This window comes from Setaria italica, chromosome II (assembly GCF_000263155.2).
Source record: "Setaria italica strain Yugu1 chromosome II, Setaria_italica_v2.0, whole genome shotgun sequence".
Lineage (NCBI taxonomy): Eukaryota > Viridiplantae > Streptophyta > Magnoliopsida > Poales > Poaceae > Setaria > Setaria italica.
In genome coordinates, this window is record NC_028451.1 from 45006906 (window position 1) to 45025668 (window position 18763).

The window sequence follows — 18763 nt, forward strand, 5'->3', positions numbered from 1 at the left end:
TTGACGGGACACTGATCCTTCATTAGAACTAGAAACACCCATAGATTAATCCAACACAAAGAATGCTTATGGGGAATCCTTCATATAGTACTGCTACATTGAAAGCCTACTTATCTTGTAGTCAGTCATGTATGTATTTTCATGCCCACATCATTTGTAGAGTTTGGACATCCAGATAACTCTTTAATTACTGATTAAATATTACTCCAAGATAAATGAAACACATCTCATACACATACTCTGTATATATATAGTGCATAATAAAGGACAATATATACGTACATCACCAAACATACAACATTGAAAAGTAACAATCCTAAAGCTAGCTTGTGACCAACAAGATCACATTCAAACATAAAAATATCACACCATAATACACAAGCACATAACGTTTTTATTACAGGGGCGACAGTGATGCAGTCCGATCATGGCTTGGTCTCTGGCTCTGGGTAGTGGCTCTCGGGTTTCGGCGGCAGCTCATGCTCTGGTACCTCCGGCACGTCCGGGTGGGGCAGCTCCGGCTTTGGTAGCTCTGGCACCGTGGGGTGAGGAGGCAGCTCAGGCTTCGGCAGCTCCGGCACGGCGGGGTGCTCCGGCACCTCTGGCTTCGGCAGCTCTGGAACGGCGGGGTGAGGAGGGAGCTCGGGCTTCGGCAACTCCGGCACTTCGGGGTGCGCAGGCACCTCAGGCTTCGGCAGCTCAGGCACGGTGGGATGAGGTGGCAGCTCAGTCTTCGGCAGCTCGGGTACGGCGGGGTGCTCCGGCAGCTCCGGCACCGTGGGGTGCGGCGGCAGCTCGGGCTTTGGCAGCTCCGGCACGGCAGGGTGTGGGTACTCCTCCTTGGGTGCCACCTCCTCCAGCACCCGCGCCGCGCCGCTCATGCCGCTGCACGAGAGCAGCAGCGCCATGAGGAGAACAAGGGAAGCCATGGTGCTCCTGGCAGCCATGACTGGATCGATGCTTAACACTTGTGAGCTTTTCTGTGCCTCGAGTCTCAGTATGTAGAGCGAACTAGATCGTTGTGTGATGGCTGGGAGGGGAGGGGAGCATGGTATTTGTAGTGCAAAACGCATGTCCTGTAACCACGATCGATCAGGTGAGCGTTTACGTCCTGGAGCATCTTGTATTTTGGTAGCAGCTGGTAGGTCATCTGCATCTTTGGGTGGTTAAAATTTTGTCCTCGATTCGTGTCCTCGTGATCTCCCTCCTGACCCCTGCTTGCGTATGATTTAGTTGGTTGGGAATACACTGATATCTGATCGATCTGGTTGGTTGAAGCACTACATGTTTTTTGGCAACACGTGTGCGATTTATCTAATTGACCCGTATGTGTTTGGCCAGCAGATGATGCAAAGGACGTGCAAATGTCAAGGACAGATTGAGATTTGTACAAGCATGAGCTATAAAGTCCACGCTGATGAGATGTGTGGTTCGGAAGCAGTTCTGAAGTTAGTTGAAAATGACTAGTGACGTGTGAAATGTCCAAAGGGGCCTTGCTTCTCATTTTTGGCCTGGCCATTTTTCAAATAACTTACGTCAGTTTACATGCACTGATATGGTAGCATAGAGAAGAAGGCTTAGTTGTTTTGCTTCCCTCAGTTGCTTTAGAACATTATTTCTCAGAGAATCAATATTGAGGCATGCATGTTCCAAGATACGTGTTGGGCGGCATGCATATGCATGCTCAAAGATACGAGTTGGGCGTGGTGATTTGAATTGTCAGAGAAATATATTTTGGGCTCTTGAAAATAAAATTCAATTGTTTGATAACTGCTTTTGCATTTTGTTCATCAGGGCAACATTTTAATAATTAACTGGTAATAACATGTGCTGTTATTTATTATTTAATTTGGCCTCAGTGATAATATATATGTGGAGACATTATTTCATCAAAGCTGAAATCTTTTATCGACAAAAGTATTTGTAAATAAAATGCTTTGTATTTCTTTTTTTATCTTTTGATAAAAAGAGAAAGTGGAGTGGCATTTGTTTTTGATAAAAAGAGAAAGTGGAGTGGCATTTGTTTCCCACAGAACTCTTTACTGTTTTGGAAAAACTTGTGTACCTGAATTTTTGTTCTTTTGAAACAGATTAGGTTGTAGATAGTTGGACTCGAAACTGAACTACCAACTTTATTTCTTTGTTTGTGTCGGTAATGCATTAAGAACATGCTTAAATGACATGAATTTTGATAAGGTTTATGGAAATGGAACAAAGGAAGGACAATCACATGTCTAAGAATGAACCCCTTTAATGTATCAACACAAGCAGCTACGTAGAAAACATAAGGTATTTAATTCATCATAGTGGTTCTAAATTCAAGGCTGTGACACATACATTTTCAGCCACATATTTAACATATGCATACCTTGTGCACAACTAATTTGGAGATTTCATTGTTTACTCCCATGGTTTGAAATTATGAGTATTTTTGTTTCATTAGGATAACCCTTTGATCAATAATTTCTCTATTATAGTACATGATTTTTGTGACAGGAACTGATGTCATTTAATTCGTAAACATACTTTCTTAGTAGTATACTTTTGTACCATATAAATAAAATAACAATAGTGTAACTGTGGGCCAAATTCAGCCCTAACAAAACGAAGTACGCCTTGAAATTACAAATGGAAGGATTATATAATAAGAGACCATAATAATGTAATGAAAAAATACGTGTATATATATCATACGCCAAAAGCAATACACGGGTAACATCATCAACCGACAAATCAAAGGAGCACAACGTACAACCCTGAACGTCAGGCTCCTACTGCAACATCAGATACACACAAGTACAGAACGTATTTTACTACTGGGGAAACACGGGTGTAGCTCGATCATGGCTTGGCCTCTGGCACCGGGTAGTGGCCCTCCGGCTTCGGCACCTCCGGCACGTGAGGCGCTTCTGGCTTTGGCAGCTCCGGTACTTCGGGGTGAGGCGGCAGTTCAGGCTTCGGCAGCTCCGGGTGCGGCAGCTCGGGCTTCGGCACCTCCGGGTGCGGCAGCTCTGGCTTTGGTACTTCAGGCACGGCGGGGTGCGGCAGCTCGGGCTTCGGCACCTCTGGTACGTGAGGGTGTGGCAGCTCCGGCACGGCTGGGTGTGGCAGCTCCGGCTTGGGAACCTCTGGCACAGGGTGAGGGATCTCCGGCTTTGGGTGCTCCGGCACGGTGGGGTGCGGTGGCAGTTCAGGCTTGGGCAACTCCGGCAAGGTAGGGTGCGGTGGCAGTTCAGGCTGCTTCGGGTGCTCTGGCTCGGTGGGGTGCGGTGGCAGTTCAGGCTTTGGGTGCTCTGGCACGGTAGGGTGTGGAGGCAGCTCAGGCTTTGGGAGCTCCGGCACGGTGGGGTGCGGCGGCAGCTCTGGCTTGGGGATCTCCGGCACGGTAGGGTGCGGCGGGTACTCAGGCTTCGTCTCCTCCAGGTACCGAGCCGCGCTGCTCATGGAGCTGCAAGCGATGAGCAGCACTGCCATGAGAAAGGCGAGGGAGGACATGGTTTTCTTGGAAACCATGTCGAATGGCTTGTGCTTTCTCAGCTGCGATCTCTGTGTGTATCAGTGTGAGCTAGTTCTTTTGTGATGTTGTGATGGCTGGAAGGGAAGAGGAGCCCTCTATTTATAGTTGCGAAGCAAGGCTTGCTGCATGCATGCATGGGTGTGCTTGCAGGAGTCTTCTGGTCTTGGGTGCCTGGTAGCGGTAGGTCATCTGCATTTTTTCCTCCTGAAACCTCTAGACTCTAGGTTATCTTCTCGATTTAATTAGTTTCCATGCAATCTCTACTACCAGTGTCAGGTTTAATCAGTTGAGAATACTCTGAAACATGCGTACGTGATCTGGTTGGTGGATGCTTTACTTTTACAAGCGTAGTTTCTGTTGGTGCTAGGTGACATGTGTGCTACACGTCTTCTGTGGTTAGGCTACCAAATGTACTACCGCAAAGTGACACCGTGCATGTGAAGAACAGCAGATAGCTGAGATACAGAGAGCAATGTGAAAACCAAGCTGACGAAACGATTGGTTTTGGTAGTTCCAGATAGGGTTGACAACGACGACGGCACTAGAATAAGGTAGGAATGAACTTGCAACGTATGCAGTCACAGTACGTAGCAGGACATGAACCAGAAAAGGAGTTAATAGCTAGCTTATCTCTCTGACTGAGATGCCATTTACTCGAATGGTCAAGTACACAGAGTCCTTGCAGATCATCTGACAATAAAACGGAGTGGCAGTTCAGCTGCTTCGAGTACGTGGTAGTAGGTTCTGGTCGTTTTCGTCATCCTTTTTAGAAGCTTGTTTCAGATGCCTGCGATATCGAGTTGCTGAAGTCCAACTGATGACCCGGTTGACGATCTCTGCTACAAATTAAAAGAGGTGATGGAGCACGCTTTCGCGTAGCAGCGTTCAGGCGTTAGGTCACCGGTGCAGTACGGTGTGAATGGAGATGTATAGCTGGGCTCGTCCTTCTTAAGGCTCAGGAAGCCAGGAACACCGGCCGACACGTCGTCAAGAAGGACCAGTGTGAGGAGATATGTCAGCTGACATGATGATATATCGGCACAGGAGAGTTGTTGGGATGCGAAATCAGAGCAGAAAATGATCGCATGTCTAACAGTGTTGAATTTGCTGCAGACACACTTGCTTCCGTTGCTTGCATGTTGAGTTAATTGTGGTTGATAGGCCATCGGCATGGCCGTCTTGGAAAATAGGAGCACGTAGCGCACAACCGTGAACCGCCCTGCCAAATGTCACTTCACTACGGCTCCGAAAGAAAGGAAACCACAGCCAGTGGGAAAAAAATACAGCTGGGGCGACTTGGACTCAACTCACACCCCACCTACTACTCCTGGTCCGTGCATCACCAGAGACGTACACCGCCGACCACCGATCGACGCTCCTGCTGTACTCGCTCGCACGGACAATTTGGAAAGTGGGATCGATCGAGCCTCTCGGCCTCTCTGGTGTGAGTCCGTTGATTTTTATTGACTTGGCCATTGGGCCTTCGCGCTTCACCTATGGGCTACGACTGCCGAGCGCTTGGCATGGCCCAAGAAAAACAATACCACACAGCAGACACAGGGTCATCTTTCTTCTCACGCTTGTCGTTTTGCTCATCGTCCATGGCGCCCGACGCCGTGCTCGGCAGAAAAACGGATGGGTAGAGGCAAGGACCAGTGTCCAGAGGTGTAAGAGGGGTAGTGGGCTAGCACACCAGTAGCTGGGGCGGCCGCCCCACCGTAGCTCCGCCCCTGACTACAGCTAGTTACCAGTAGTTAATAATCAGATGTGCTACAAAATCTTTAGATAATCTCTCTGTTTTTACAAAGTGCTCATGTATATGTCACATTTTGTAATTCTTGACCATCGATTAGTGTCCCATTATATTATTTTGGTGACATAAATTGGTTGAGAGTGTTATATTCATATTTGATGACACTTCTCATACTAAATGAGTTCTCAAAAATATCATCACAAAGAACATGAGTTGAAAGAATGCCATCCCAATGCGTCTTTTTCAGTTGCAAAACACCATTCTGTCATGTTTTCCATCACCAACAAACATTAGAGAACTATTTGGATGGAGAAGCTTTTAGAATATCAATACTACCCTAATTTTCATCTTGTTCCTCTTTGCATTGCGGTTTTATTTTACTAGTTTTGCCAAAAAAATAGAAATTCTACAAAACTTGGGTCTTTTAAAATCTTTTTAGATGGATTAAAATAATTAAATTTTCTTAGGTGAGGTTAGCACCTCTAAAACAAAATAATCTTTTTTTTAATAATTTTGGAAACTTCTAACATATTTATATAAGGCTTGAAATCACTTCAAACTGCTGTTAGATACCTCCTAAATAAAGATAAAAGTAGTGGCAGTCCACATGCAAAGATAGAAAGGAGGAATACGGGTAGCCATGTGTATGGTATTTGCAACTCAAGACACTTTGTGATGTCATTCTTCAACTTATGTTATTTGTTATGATATTTTCCAACTCCATAGCTCTTTTATGATGGTACTCAGAATATTAATCCATAGACAGATTGTATCATATAACGGACTAATAACCAAAGCTCAATCCTGAAGAACTAGAACTTCAGTTCGTACCATGTCATATATTTATCCAATCAAATTAAAGGATCGATTTATTTGGAATGCTGATCGTTAAATTTATACTGAGACAACTAACAATAACTGGAACTGAAATGACGAGTCGGCAAAGATCTATAGTGACTCATGGTTGGTTGATAATTGGTATAGCGGCTTTTACCAACTCCAACATAGTTGGTGATATGAGGCTGTGGTATTGTGGATTCGGTGAGAGCGTGCATTGAATGATATTAATGTATATTTCCCAATGAATTGATCTGTTTTGGAGAGATTGGTGTTAATTTAGCTATAGAGTAATTAAAGAGGACAAAAAAAAAGATGGGTAAGACCTCAAACCATTACATTTTAGATGAGAACAAAGTTACTCAAACCTTGCTGAAGCTACATAACTACCGTAAGATCTTACAATAGAGAGTAGTTCATTAATTTGATGGTATTAAAAATAATGGCCACGAAGTAAATGTCTTATTCATGTTTGTCCACATGTTTCTGCAATAATAGCCGCAACAACGGCCAAATTTCATGAATAAAACGAAGAGAGCTTAGGAGGTCTTTTTTTTTCCTAGCATTCAATGGACACATGTAATGCATTCGTCCATGACTTCAATGAAATTCTGAAATCCATGCATTTGTTCGGTAATTCAGGGTCGAACTCGATATGAATGGTTTGACAGAAATACGTAGATATACAAACGAATCCATTTATTTATACACATGGATCTCGGCCAGAACACACAGAGATCACAGTCACGGCCGGATTAGATGGCATGGCGATGCACATACATCGCTCACGCTCCAAATCTGATATGCTAGCTATACAATATCGTCAATTACCCAGCACGCATGCATGTGTGTCACACGAATGAGCAAATTACAATAGAAAATAATGTCTAGAGCGCTGTTTCAATAATATGCGCCCCTAGAGTTATCATGGTAGCTCATCGATCATGGCTGTAGCGGGACCACCTCCGGCTTCGTTGGCACTACCTCCGGCTTTGGTGGAAGCTCACCAGCCAGCACCGGAGGTGGCAGCTCCGGCTTCGGGAGTTCGGGTTGGGGCAGGGGCTGTGGTGGCACCGGCAATGGCTCCGGCTTCGGCAGGGGTTGTGGTGGCACCGGCAATGGCTCGGGCTTGGGCAGAGGTTGTGGTGGTACAGGAAGCGGCTCAGGCTTGGGCAGGGGTTGCGGTGGCACCGGCAGTGGCTCCGGCTTCGGCAGGGGCTGTGGTGGCATCGGCAACGGCTCCGGCTTCGGCAGGGGCTGCGGTGGCAGTGGCAGTGGCTCAGGTTTGGGCAGAGGCTGTGGTGGCACCGGCAGGGGCTCCGGCTTCGGCAGGGGTTGTGGTGGCACCGGCAGTGGCTCGGGTTTAGGTAGGGGCTGCGGTGGCACCGGCAACGGTTCTGGCTTCGGCAGGGGCTGCGGTGGCACCGGCAGTGGCTCCGGCTTCGGCAGGGGCTGTGGTGGCACCGGCAGCGGCTCGGGTTTAGGTAGGGGCTGCGGTGGCACCGGCAGTGGCTCCGGCTTCGGCAGGGGCTGCGGTGGCACCGGCAGCGGCTCGGGTTTGGGCAGGGGCTGCGGTGGCACCGGCAGGGGCTCCGGCTTCGGCAGGGGCTGCGGTGGCACCGGCAGCGGCTCGGGTTTGGGCAGGGGCTGCGGTGGCACCGGCAGCGGCTCAGGGTTTGGCAGGGGCTCAGGATTCGGTAGGGGCTGTGGTGGCACCGGCAGCGGCTCAGGGTTCGGCAGGGGCTGCGGCGGCACCGGCAAGGGCTCAGGCTTCGGTTCTTCAGGCTTGGGAAGAGGCGGCAGGTCAGGCTTCGGGAGCTCCTGCATCCGCCGCGCCGCGTTGCTCATGCCACCGCATGAGAGCAGCAACGCCAGGACGAGCACGAAGGAGGACATGGTGTTCGTGGAAGCCATGGCGCCTTATCGATCAACTCTGTGTTCTGGATGCAGAGAACGGAAGGCGAGCTACGGTATTTATAGAAGAACGAGCTCACCGGAGGCGTTCATGTCGGTGTCTTCCCGCTCACCCGAGCGCGTGCGGTTGGCCGATGGCCATAGCCCTGACGTTTCTGCTTCCCAGCTTCATTTGGCTTCTGTGATCGATACGGCTGCTTGGGGGCGAGGACGTATAATTCCTGTCCTGTGATTAATGGGGGTTGTCGACTGATCGGGCGAGAGGTCGCCATATCGGCGTACGCCGGGTTGCTTGCCGCGCCTGCGCGACGTGATGATGAGAGCCGTGGGGCGCCTGCCCGGGTACCCGCCGCCGAACTGATCGAGCCCCCTCGCCGGAACGGAAAACGACGGCACCGTACGGTGGCGCTGCACAGGTCGCGGTAACATGTGGTCCGCGAGAGACTCGCGCGGCGTGGGGAGAAGAGTAAAAGGTGGATCACGCGGCGGCCGCGGTGAGGTAGGCCGTGGCCGTGGGATTCTGACGCGCGAACGGCGCCGGCCTGAGGCCTTGGGTGCCGCCGGCTGTTGGCCGAGCTCAAGAGTCGTTACCGCGGGGTGATTTGGATGGCTCCATGATACGAAGTTGTTGCCCGGGGACTCTGGAGTCGGGCGCCGACATGCTGCGAGGAAGTGTGGATGGAGCGGTAGTAGTGCCACCGTGCCGGCAATCGGGAGCTCCTGATCGAGGGGCCGATTCGGGAGGGAGTGGGTGCGGAGGGAATGGGCTTTGGCGTGCGACCAAGAAGATGAGAACAGAATTAAAGTTAGAGTGAAGAAATTTTATATATGGCAGTAAATAAAATCGTATGAGTTGGTTCCAAACATACTGTATGAGTGATTTTGCTTAGTAAAAAGAAAAAAATTGCTACACTCTTAGTAAACAAAAGAGAGAGAAACAAAACATCTCTGTCCTCTCTGTTTTTAAGCACAGCTCCAAAACAGCACGTGTGAGGTAGTTAGCCTAGCGGTGGTGATGATTAGTGACACGAAACAATGAAGTGGGGAATGGTTAGTCATGGGTGGTGTGGAAGGAAGAGAAAAAAATATATTGATGTGTTGGTGGAAGCGAAATGAATCTAACTATGAGAGTTGTTGAGGTCACTACAAGACTTTATAGACTTTTTCAATATCTTTTTATTTTTAAATGGGCAGTTTGTAGTTCTAATATTAATTATCTAGCATAATTGATAATTGTTGGCAATTTGTTTTTTGAATGATGTTATTGGCAATTTGTTAATATTATTGAGAAAGATAAGTAAATGTACTAAAAAAACTTTGGATGCTCAAGAAAATTCTAAAAACTGTTAAAATTGTTGGTCACTTACTGAATAACTATCGTGAAACATTAAAACTCTTGTAGTGAGACAAAATGGCGGACAAGGCATGAGCGAAAGCATGTGTCGAACAAGAACCCTTATGAAATGCTTTAGGAGTGTTCTGCTAAAATTTAGCACCTGTCACATCAGTTGTTTGGATACTAATTAGGAGTATTAAACATATGCTAATTACAAAACTAATTGCACAGATGGAGTCTAATTCGCGGGACGAATCTATTAAGCCTAATTAGTTCATGATTTGATAATGTGGTGCTACAGTAACCATTTACTAATGATGGATTAATTAGGCTTATAGCGGAACAACTTCCTCGCGAATTAGACTCCATCTGTGCAATTAGTTTTGTAATTAGCTCATATTTAATTTTCTTAATTAGCATCCGAACATTCGATGTGACACTGCTAAAGTTTAGCACCTGGTATCCAAACACCTCCTTAGTGTAGTGGCAGAATATTGCTTGTGCTTTTGCTCTTATGAAATGCTTCTCTCAATGACTCAATCGATCTTACTCTTATCTCTCCATATGACATGTTTTTCTCTATCTTAATATTATCTCTTATTTCTTGCATTCTTTTGAGCGGCGATGATCCTGTTCTACATAGGCATATTATCGCTTCACGAACAACAATATTTTTCCTAGTATAATTGAGTAGAAAGTTAATTCCTAGTAGAAAGCTCTAAGTTCTAAATTGAGCGTTTGGGATAAAAATTTGACTAGTTGTGAGTTTGAAAAAGTTCAAATTTGCAAGTTGAAAGCAAAATTTCAGGTTAATGATGAATGGTTGAAAATTCTGGTTCTAAAGTTCAGCATAAATGTTTTATTGGTGGGTGAACACGTCGATGATAGAGCAATATAATGTATAAAAATGGAATATAGCAAAGAAATAATCATCTGAAAGTAGAGTAGTATTCCCTCCATTTCAAATTATAGGTCATTTTAATTTTTTTAAGATCATAAATATTATTATGCATTTAGACATACACTATATCTAGATGAAAAAAATTAAAACGAACTACAATTTGAAACGGAGGAAGTAGTACATTATATTTCATCCGCTATGTTTGGATATTTGGTTGCTAATCGTAGCAGCTACGCACGCGCAATTCGCCGTGGCATGTTCGATCGAAGCAATTCCATCCTTCGATGCCAGGTTTAATGAAAAAAAAATTACTCGGTTCAAAGCCAGATAGAAATAAAATAGTTCCTGGGCCGAGGGCTCGCTGGTGTGATCGGGCCACCAGGGCAGCTTGTTCATCTGAGTTCGGCTGATGGTTTGGTGACAGCATAGCGCTGTGCGCTTGTTGCTGACATGCAGTACAGGTTTTGCGTCTCTTACGTGCAGACTGCTTATGTGACTTCACAGTTTCCAGCATCGTTAGATCAGCTGCACAAGAGTAACTTCAAAAGCTCCAAATTACCCCTAATACCTTAATTAGGGATAAAAAAGAAAAAATTCGGCCTCCAACAGCTCCCGAAGAATCACCGTAAAGTTTCGTAGACTCATATCCCGCGTACCTCGCTCCGCATATTTCCGCGGATCCCTCACCTCCCCAATCACCCCCCGAGTTGCTCCTTCACGCGCGAATGCCTCCGCCCTGCTCGCGAGTACCGCTGCCCAGGCTGCAGCAAGTGCTACGCCGTCCAGACCGGCCTCAAGGGGCACGCCAAGACCTGCGGCACCTGCGAGTACCGTTGCGACTGCGGCACGCTGTGATTGCTTGCTCGCTCACATGTCGCTTGCTTGCTTCTTCTTCCTCGTGGCCTGAGCTGCCTCGTGTGGCGGCCGGAGCCGTTGCCACCGTGCGTGGTGGCCTGGTGGTGTGTGCGGGGTTGCATATGAGCCACCACCATCGCTCGTCTCGATTCGTGCGCGTGGAATCGTGGGCACGATGAGAAGGAGCTGCGGTTGATGATAAGAATGGATGGACTATTTTTTATTTTTCTATTAATCGTGGGGTCCACACGTGCTGGTGTGATCAGTTTTGAAGTATTGAGAATTTTATTATTGGGATCTGCTGTGGGGTGACATTATTTTGGGGAAAGAAACTTTTAGTAGAGTCTCCAATAGATAATTTTGGAAAAGTATTTTTTGGAAGACTCTTAAAGTTGCTCTAAATGAACTTCCTTTTAGACTGAGTTTTAAAAAAACATAGATACGTATATTGTTTGGGCTGAGATTTGTATTCAGGTGGCACGCTTTGTGATTCTTGTGGCTTCTGCACCCCCACGGAAGAGAGCTCATGTGCAGATAGTGGTAGTAAATGGCATTTAGCAGGCATCCAGATGCCTAGGCCGTGGCCGGAGGAGGAGGGTGCCACGACCCGCGCGAGGCGCTGTGGGGCGGCGCGGGAACAGAGTGCACACGCCGGAGCTGCGGCAGCCTGCGCGCCATGGGGCTTGCCTGACCGCGCATGGCCGTCAGCAGGGAACGGACCGTCTGGGAGCCGCGGCGAACCTGCTCGGGCGTTGCCTTCGTGTGGGAGAACATGAACCCGCTCCGCCGCGGCGTCTACCCTAGCTCGCCGCCACCGCCCGGAAGCGGAGAGGCGATGCCGTCGGGCCCCGCCTCGAGGTGTACCCCAAGCAGCAGCCGACGCCGCCCATGGCTCATCCTAGCCGGCGAAGACCATTTTACGTTGACCCCTGATTTGGATCGCGATTATTAATCGCGATCCGATGTTTAACACTTTAACCCTTTTATTTTACATTTACCACCCTATTTTGGATCGCAACTATTAATCGCGATCCGATATTTTTCACTTTAACCCCTGTTTTTTACAGATCAGCCCTGCCCCTCTCTTTCTCCTCCACCGTCGGTGGCCCGTTCGCCGCCGCCCGGAACACCGTCGACCAGTCGTTCAGAACCAGCAGGCGCCGTAGACTTCGCTGGTCTTTCTCTTGCTCGCCCGCCGCCGTCCGTCCGTTCACCTCCTCCCGAGGCGCTCGTCTAGCAGCAGTTCGGAGCTACTACGTCGCCATGGATTGGTGTAGGAGGGTTCTCTTCGCCGATGCGCCGGCATGGGCGGATGGTTTGCTCTCTGCCGGTCCGCCCCTCCAGTCTCTCCCGCTGCCCCTTCCTCCTTCCGCCGGCACACGGCGCGCTCGTCGAATTGCCGTTTGGGATGGAAGCCGCGATGCGGATGCTGGCACCGTCGCTGTTGTCGGAGAAGAAGGACGTCCGTCCGACGACTTGGGCTTGATGCAACAAGCCGGGTAAAGGCCAGCCCAAAAGACGAGAAGTGGGCTGGCTCCACCATTTTGGGCCGGAACCGAGCTGTTCCGGCCTTCCGGGCCCAATATACAGTGTTGGACATTTGTAGACTTTTGCATCTTCTCTCACTTGAAAAACATATATTGCTTCCTTTAAAAAAAATATATATTGCTCAAATTTACCGAAGACGGGATCGCCGAAACCATGCGTGAACTGAATTTGTTGAAGCACACTCGATGGAAAACGAAGCTGGCACCAAGAACACGAGCAGCACACCATGCGGTGCAAGGAACGATGGGACAACACAGGCACACAGCTTACGAGTAGCAAGAACAGCACAGGGCACGAACAGAACTCGTACACACGACACGATGGATTATGCAGCCTGCTTTATCGCTTTGCGTCATGGCTTAGCCTCCGGCACCGGAAAGTGGAACTCGGGAACGGTGGGCATCTCCGGCTTGGGCGGCAGCTCGACCTCCGGGAACGGCGGCAGGTGCACGTCCGGGAACGTGGGCACCTCCGGCTTGGGCGGCAGCTCGACCTTGGGCAGTGGGGGCAGCTCGTGCTCTGGCACCGGCAGCTCCGGCACGGGCAGGTGCGGCGGGAACTCCGGCTCCTCCTCCTTGGGCGCCGCCGCTTCCTCCAGCGTCCGCGCCGCGCTGCTCATCTGGGCGGCGCACGAGAGCAGCAGCGCTAGGAGGAGCGCAAGGGAGGGCACGGAAGTTCGCGACGCCATCTTGGACCGGACGGCTCGTACGATCTGTGGGTTCGAGCTTGGGTGCGCGTTAGAACGCAGGTGCTCGATCTGTGTGATGGACGAGGCCTAGAGTGATGGTGCATTGGTACTTATACCGTGTCGTCGTGTTTCAGCTAGCTGCCCAGCGCGCTAGCTCGAGGACTTTGGTTGTTCACCTGCCGGAGCTGCTACACATCAGGTCGTGCCTGGTTCTGGTGTCCGAGATCCCTGTGTGCTGAACTGCCGGCGACGGTGCCTGATGACTCTGCACGCCGGACAACTTGGTTGAGAAAAGAGTGTCAGTGCACGGTGGATGGATGTCGTGTGCAGGACAGGGGTACGCGCACGGAGTAGTCTAGCGGATCCCTGCATCGTTTGGCATCGGCGTCGTGGAGACCATTCGCTGCGACTCCAACGGACGATGAGACGACAGCCCGCGCGTACTCCCTGGCCGCGGAATCGGCATTCAGATGATTTTGCCGGGTTTGTGATCGGGCAGGGAGCATCCGGATGCGTAGCCGCAGCCGGAGGATGATGAGACTGATACGACGCGCGCGAGGCGCTCAGCGGCGGCGGGCGAGCAGGCGTCGTGTGCGCGGGAGCTGCAGCGGCCGCCGCCCGGCGGTGGACGCAGCCTCCGCACACCGCCGATCGGGCTTGACCGCGCATGCCAGTGGAGAGGCGAGCCGTCGGGCCCCGCTTCGAGGCGCACGCCAAGCAGCCGCCGCCGCCCAGCCTAGCCGGCGAAGCCCCTTTACATTTACCCCCCTAATTTTAGATCGCGATTATATTAATCGCGATCCGATATTTTACACTTTAACATTATTATTTTACAATTAGCTTCCTATTTTGGATCGCGACTATTAATTACGATCCAATGTTTTGCACTTTGACCCCTGTTTTTACAGATCGGCCCTGCCCGTCTTTCTCCTCCGCCGTCGGCGGTCCGTTCGCCGCCGCCCGGGACACCGTCGAGCAGCCGTTCAGAACCAGCAAGTGCCCGTAGCCTTCGCTTGGCGGCGGAGGATACGTTTTCGTTGTTCATTCATGGGCGGATGGATTTGATTTTGGTCTCTCCCCTGTTCCTTTCCTCCTCCCACCACGACCATCCTTCCGCCGGCACTTGGTGCTCTCGTCGAGGTTCGAGGCTGCGAGCACACCCCTTCACCGTTGCCTGTGAAGAAGGACTTCCAGCTTGGCCTTATGCAATGAGCAAGGTAAGCGCGAGGCTGCAATAGCTCAGGGGTTCGTGTTGCTGCTGTCTGACTGTCTCGGCTCAAACCTGAGCTTTTCCACGGCAACTGAGCTCGTCTGTCGCTTTCAGAGCGGCCCGACGGCATGATCACCTATGAATCTTTGCAGATTGCCCAGATTGCAGAAAAAAATTGGTCATCGGAAAAACATTGATATATCCATCTTATTGTTGTTGATAAACACACAAGCACTCTCATCATGCATCAAGTACATGGACCAGGGGTCCAGGGGACATCACAAGTACACACGATGACACAAACAGAATCCATACACGCACATGACCGATACGCAACCCGATCGTGCAATCATGGCTTAGCATCTGGCTCTGGGAAGTGGAACTCGGGAACGCCGGGGGTCTCGGGCTTAGGCGGCAGCTTCACCTCTGGCAGCTCGGGCTTTGGCGGCAGGTCGACCTCAGGGAACGGCGGCAGGTGGACCTCCGGGAACGGAGGCAGCTCGTGTTCTGGAACCAGCAGCTCCGGCACGGGCAGGTGCGGCGGGAGCTCCGGCTCCTCCTTATTAGGCGCCTCCTCCTCCAGCCTCGGCGCCGCGCTGCTCATCATGATGGCGCACGAGAGCAGCAGCGCGACGAGGAGGAGGGCAGGAGAGGACACGGCGGTTCTCGATGCCATATTGGACCGGACGGCTCGAACGATCTGTGAGTTAGAACCCCGGAAGCGTTGGAACGCACGTGCTCTGTGGAGTCGGATCGGAGGAGGCTTAGGCGATGCAGTACTTACAGGCCATCGGCTGCAGGCGTGTTGTGCGTGTCGCAGGCTAGCTGCCCGGTGCTCAAAGACTTTGGTTGGTCACCAGCAGGGCCTGTGCACGGTTGGTGCCTTGTTTTGGTGCTGGAATATCTGATCCCTGTGTGCTGAACTGCTGATGCCTGATGAGTCTGCTTGCCGGACACTTTTTTTTTAGGTGTAACGGGGGGAGAGAATCACCACCTTTTCATTTCATGGAGCTTATTGTAAGCTCAGTAAACCAGGAGGGTTCAGCAATTTTACAAACCATGGGGCGGGAGATAAGAGAAAGTAATTGTTACATATTGAAACAAAACGTTTGACACCAGGCTTCAGTCACCATTTGCTCGTCGCGAGGTAATCTGCATCGCCACAGACGTGCTTCTTCCTTGCAGGCCATCATCAAGCGTGGGAGGGAGGCGTCCTGTCCTCGGAACACCACATCGTGTCGGTGCTTCCACAGCTGCCAGGCGCACAGGAGGATGTATGTGGTGAAGGACGACGCAGGCAGCTGCGCCGGCCTGGAGATCTCCCAAAGGGTCGCCACTGTCAGTTCCGGCGGGATCACCACGCCGACTGCAGCCTAGAATTGAGTCGCAAAGGGGCAGCGCAGTGCCATATGATCAGGAGACTCAGCGCCAGAATTGCAAACTTCACAGCGATCCTTGTCGACGACTTTTTTCAGCAGCAGGTTGGTCTTGCACTGGATCCTACCTTGCACCAGGAGCCACCCGAAGAAGCGCACTTTTGGGGGCGCTCTGTTGATCCAGATGAATTTGTAGAAGGACTCACTCCTTCTGATCGCGCAACCATGGTTGCTCTGTACAGAGGGCCCGCCCGGAGCACACCATCCGGAGCTGCAAGTGGGCAGCTTCTTATGTCAGCGTCGCCTGAGAGTTCGATCGGCTGCAGCAGTTCCTCCAAGGCTGCAAGTTCAGCTGCCGCTACTCTTGTCAGGCGTGGTACGAGGTGGTCCCTCAGTGGCGCGCCGAGGACAGCTGCTACGACGGCATCTGGCGCCGTGGAGTGGGTGTAGAGTAGTGCTGGCATTGCCTCACTGAGGCGGCCAACCGGCAGCCGATTGTCGTGCCAGAAGGATGTTGCGGTGCCACTGCCGACCGAGGAGGAGGAGATGGCCCTGTACACAGGTAGGAGTTCCTTGAGATCCCCGAGCACCTCACCTTGTAGTGTAGCCAGATTCACTTGTGCATTGATCCAATTGGCCCAGGAGGAGTCATTTGGCCGGTGTAGCAATTTTAGTAGGAGACATTGGTTCAGAAGCTGTAGGTCCTTAACACCGAGGCCGCCCTGTTCCTTCGGTAGAACGACTCGTTCCCAAGCAACAAGACATTGGGCTCCGGAGGTAGTAGCTTCACCAGACCACAGGAAAGCGCGCCGGCGCTGGTTGAGCTTGTCAATCACACCTTGCGGGAGCTGCATCGCGGACATGATGTATATCAGTGCACTATCTAGTACCGAGTTCAGCAGAACGGTACGCCCCATGGCGTTCAGGAGAGAGGCTTGCCATCCACTTAAGTATTTATCAGTCTTGGAGATCAGTGGGGAGAAGGCATTCAGGTTCAGCTTGACGTTGGACAGTGGCATGCCAAGATTCGTTTGTGGGAATTGCTCTTGCTTGCAACCGAGCACATTCATTAGTTCAGGTAGATCTTCGGCAGGGACATTCATCGGCACAACTGTGCTCTTATGAAAGTTTATCTTTAGGCCAGTGGCTTCAGCAAATTGGTCCAGCAGGTGTTTGAGACGGGTGGCACTTGTTAACTCAGCCTTGAGCACAATCAAAGTATCATCCGCGTATTGTATGACCGGACACGGCGTGTTGCTGGCTGCTGGATGGAGAACGCCCTTGTCCCATTGGATCAGCCTCTGCAAAACATCTGCCACGAGGAGGAAGAGGTACGGAGACAGCGGGTCCCCTTGGCGCAATCCTCGCTTGCAGGTGAACCATCTCCCGGGGCATCCGTTGAGGAGGATCGCCGACTTGGATGTGCGAAGGATGTTGTCGATCCAAGAACACCACCTAACAGGGAAACCTCTAGCTGCCAGAATGCTGAGCAGGCTGCCCCAATTAACAGAATCGAAAGCCTTGGCGAAATCTAGCTTGAGCACTAGTGTTGGCAGCTTTCTCTTATGGCAGCACTGCACTAACTCCATGGCATAGATGAAGTTCTCTGAAATCGATCGTCCTCGGATGAAGCCTGTTTGATCTGTGTCAATGAGCTTGGTGATTTCTCGCTGTAGAATTGGATGTGAGAATTTTGAGGGGGCAATTCTGCAGGCAGATGGGCCGGAATGCATCTGGCGTGGTGACTCCGGGCTTTTTCGGAAGCAGTATGACATATGCTCTATTGAGGCGTTCCAGATCGACAGTTCCATTCTCAAATGCTGTCAAGAAATCCATGACCTTTTCCTCAGAGAAGCTCCAGGTGGCCTCATAGAAGCTGGGACCAAAGCCGTCAGGGCCCGGAGCGCTGTATTTGTTCATTTGCTTGACCGCCGCCCTGCCTTCCTGCCGGACAATTTGGTCGAGGAAAGACGAAAGAGTCACAGTTGCCTAGTGTCCGGTGAGCGCACGGTGGATGTCTTGTGCCGGGCAGGTACGAGCACGGAGCGCGTACGGCTGTTAGGCCACCAGTTGGGAGGAAACGGCATGTCTGCAAGAGCACCAACCCTGTACTGCACGGGCAGGGAGTTCAGAATCCGTGCCAGAAAACGGTAGGCGCAGACAGTGTTTCATGTTCAGTGTGGTGATGGATCAATGATCAATCGATCACGTTATGGATTCAATATCACACTACCGCATCGTCCACGTTCTCTGATATGACGATCAAGAAAGGTTGTAAGATTACTGAACTCTGCTCAAAAAGAAAAGGAAAAAGGATTACTGCACTGCATAGGTTCGTAATAATTAAATTCCTTGCCAAATTAAACATGAACCCCGTTGAACACGATCGAGTCCAACCGACCCAGTCCCCTTCGATTACGCACCGGCACCCACGCATCTGCATGTACCAATCGGACTACACATTGATCCAAGGCCCTCAGGAGTCAGGAACTCAGGACCTGCACTGCACCCGCCCAAGGTTTAACCTACCGGCCGGCGATGGCGGCGGCGCCGCTTGTGCGGGACAAGGACCGAGCAACAACGCTCGCTGATCCCCTCGATCTCGAAAACGACGGCTCCGGCGCGCTGCCCGCAGACGTGCTGTACGAGATCCTCCTCCGCATCCCAGCCAAGGCGCTGTGCCGCCTCCGCCTCGCCTGCCGGTCATGGCGGTCGCTCACCTCCGATCCACGCTTTGCCACTTTGCCAGGGCCCACTCATCCCGCTACCCCATGATCGCCGGCCTCCGTGACAATGGTATTCAGAGTAGGATCCAAATAGTCGACGTG

The 18763-nt window shown here is 50.8% G+C and overlaps 4 protein-coding genes across 4 annotated transcripts; all 4 read right to left on the reverse strand.

The window, feature by feature from the left end:
- Positions 1 to 212: 212 nt before the first annotated feature.
- On the reverse strand, positions 213 to 3604 carry LOC101763867 (pollen-specific leucine-rich repeat extensin-like protein 1). Its single transcript, XM_012843373.3, has 2 exons — positions 2844 to 3604; positions 213 to 1138 (listed from the first exon to the last, which is right to left on the reverse strand). The coding sequence occupies exons 1-2, from the start codon at positions 3511 to 3513 to the stop codon at positions 426 to 428; spliced, it is 1383 nt and encodes a 460-aa protein (XP_012698827.2). The 5' UTR covers positions 3514 to 3604; the 3' UTR covers positions 213 to 425.
- A 3144-nt stretch (positions 3605 to 6748) lies between these two features.
- LOC101770914 (vegetative cell wall protein gp1-like) lies at positions 6749 to 8202 on the reverse strand. Its single transcript, XM_004959754.2, has one exon. It carries the CDS (start codon positions 8019 to 8021, stop codon positions 7050 to 7052), a length of 972 nt encoding a protein of 323 aa, XP_004959811.1. The 5' UTR covers positions 8022 to 8202; the 3' UTR covers positions 6749 to 7049.
- Positions 8203 to 12761: 4559 nt separating this feature from the next.
- LOC101771308 (periaxin-like) lies at positions 12762 to 13428 on the reverse strand. The gene has a single exon (XM_012843869.2). It carries the CDS (start codon positions 13347 to 13349, stop codon positions 13014 to 13016), a length of 336 nt encoding a protein of 111 aa, XP_012699323.1. The 5' UTR covers positions 13350 to 13428; the 3' UTR covers positions 12762 to 13013.
- A 1318-nt stretch (positions 13429 to 14746) lies between these two features.
- Positions 14747 to 15326, reverse strand: LOC105913502 (periaxin). The gene has a single exon (XM_012843870.2). The coding sequence runs from the start codon at positions 15233 to 15235 to the stop codon at positions 14909 to 14911; it is 327 nt and encodes a 108-aa protein (XP_012699324.1). The 5' UTR covers positions 15236 to 15326; the 3' UTR covers positions 14747 to 14908.
- Between the last annotated feature and the right edge of the window lie 3437 nt (positions 15327 to 18763).

Excerpts from the sequence above, each read along its gene's own strand:
- LOC101771308 (XM_012843869.2), bottom strand. The coding sequence starts at position 13,349 with ATGGCGTCGCGAACTTCCGTGCCCTCCCTTGCGCTCCTCCTAGCGCTG.
- LOC101763867 (XM_012843373.3), bottom strand. The coding sequence starts at position 3,513 with ATGGTTTCCAAGAAAACCATGTCCTCCCTCGCCTTTCTCATGGCAGTG. Across the intron at positions 1,139-2,843 it reads GGTGCCAGAGGCCAAGCCAT|CTGCTACCAAAATACAAGAT; the intron begins GATCGAGCTACA and ends ATGACCTACCAG.
- LOC101770914 (XM_004959754.2), bottom strand. The coding sequence starts at position 8,021 with ATGGCTTCCACGAACACCATGTCCTCCTTCGTGCTCGTCCTGGCGTTG.
- LOC105913502 (XM_012843870.2), bottom strand. The coding sequence starts at position 15,235 with ATGGCATCGAGAACCGCCGTGTCCTCTCCTGCCCTCCTCCTCGTCGCG.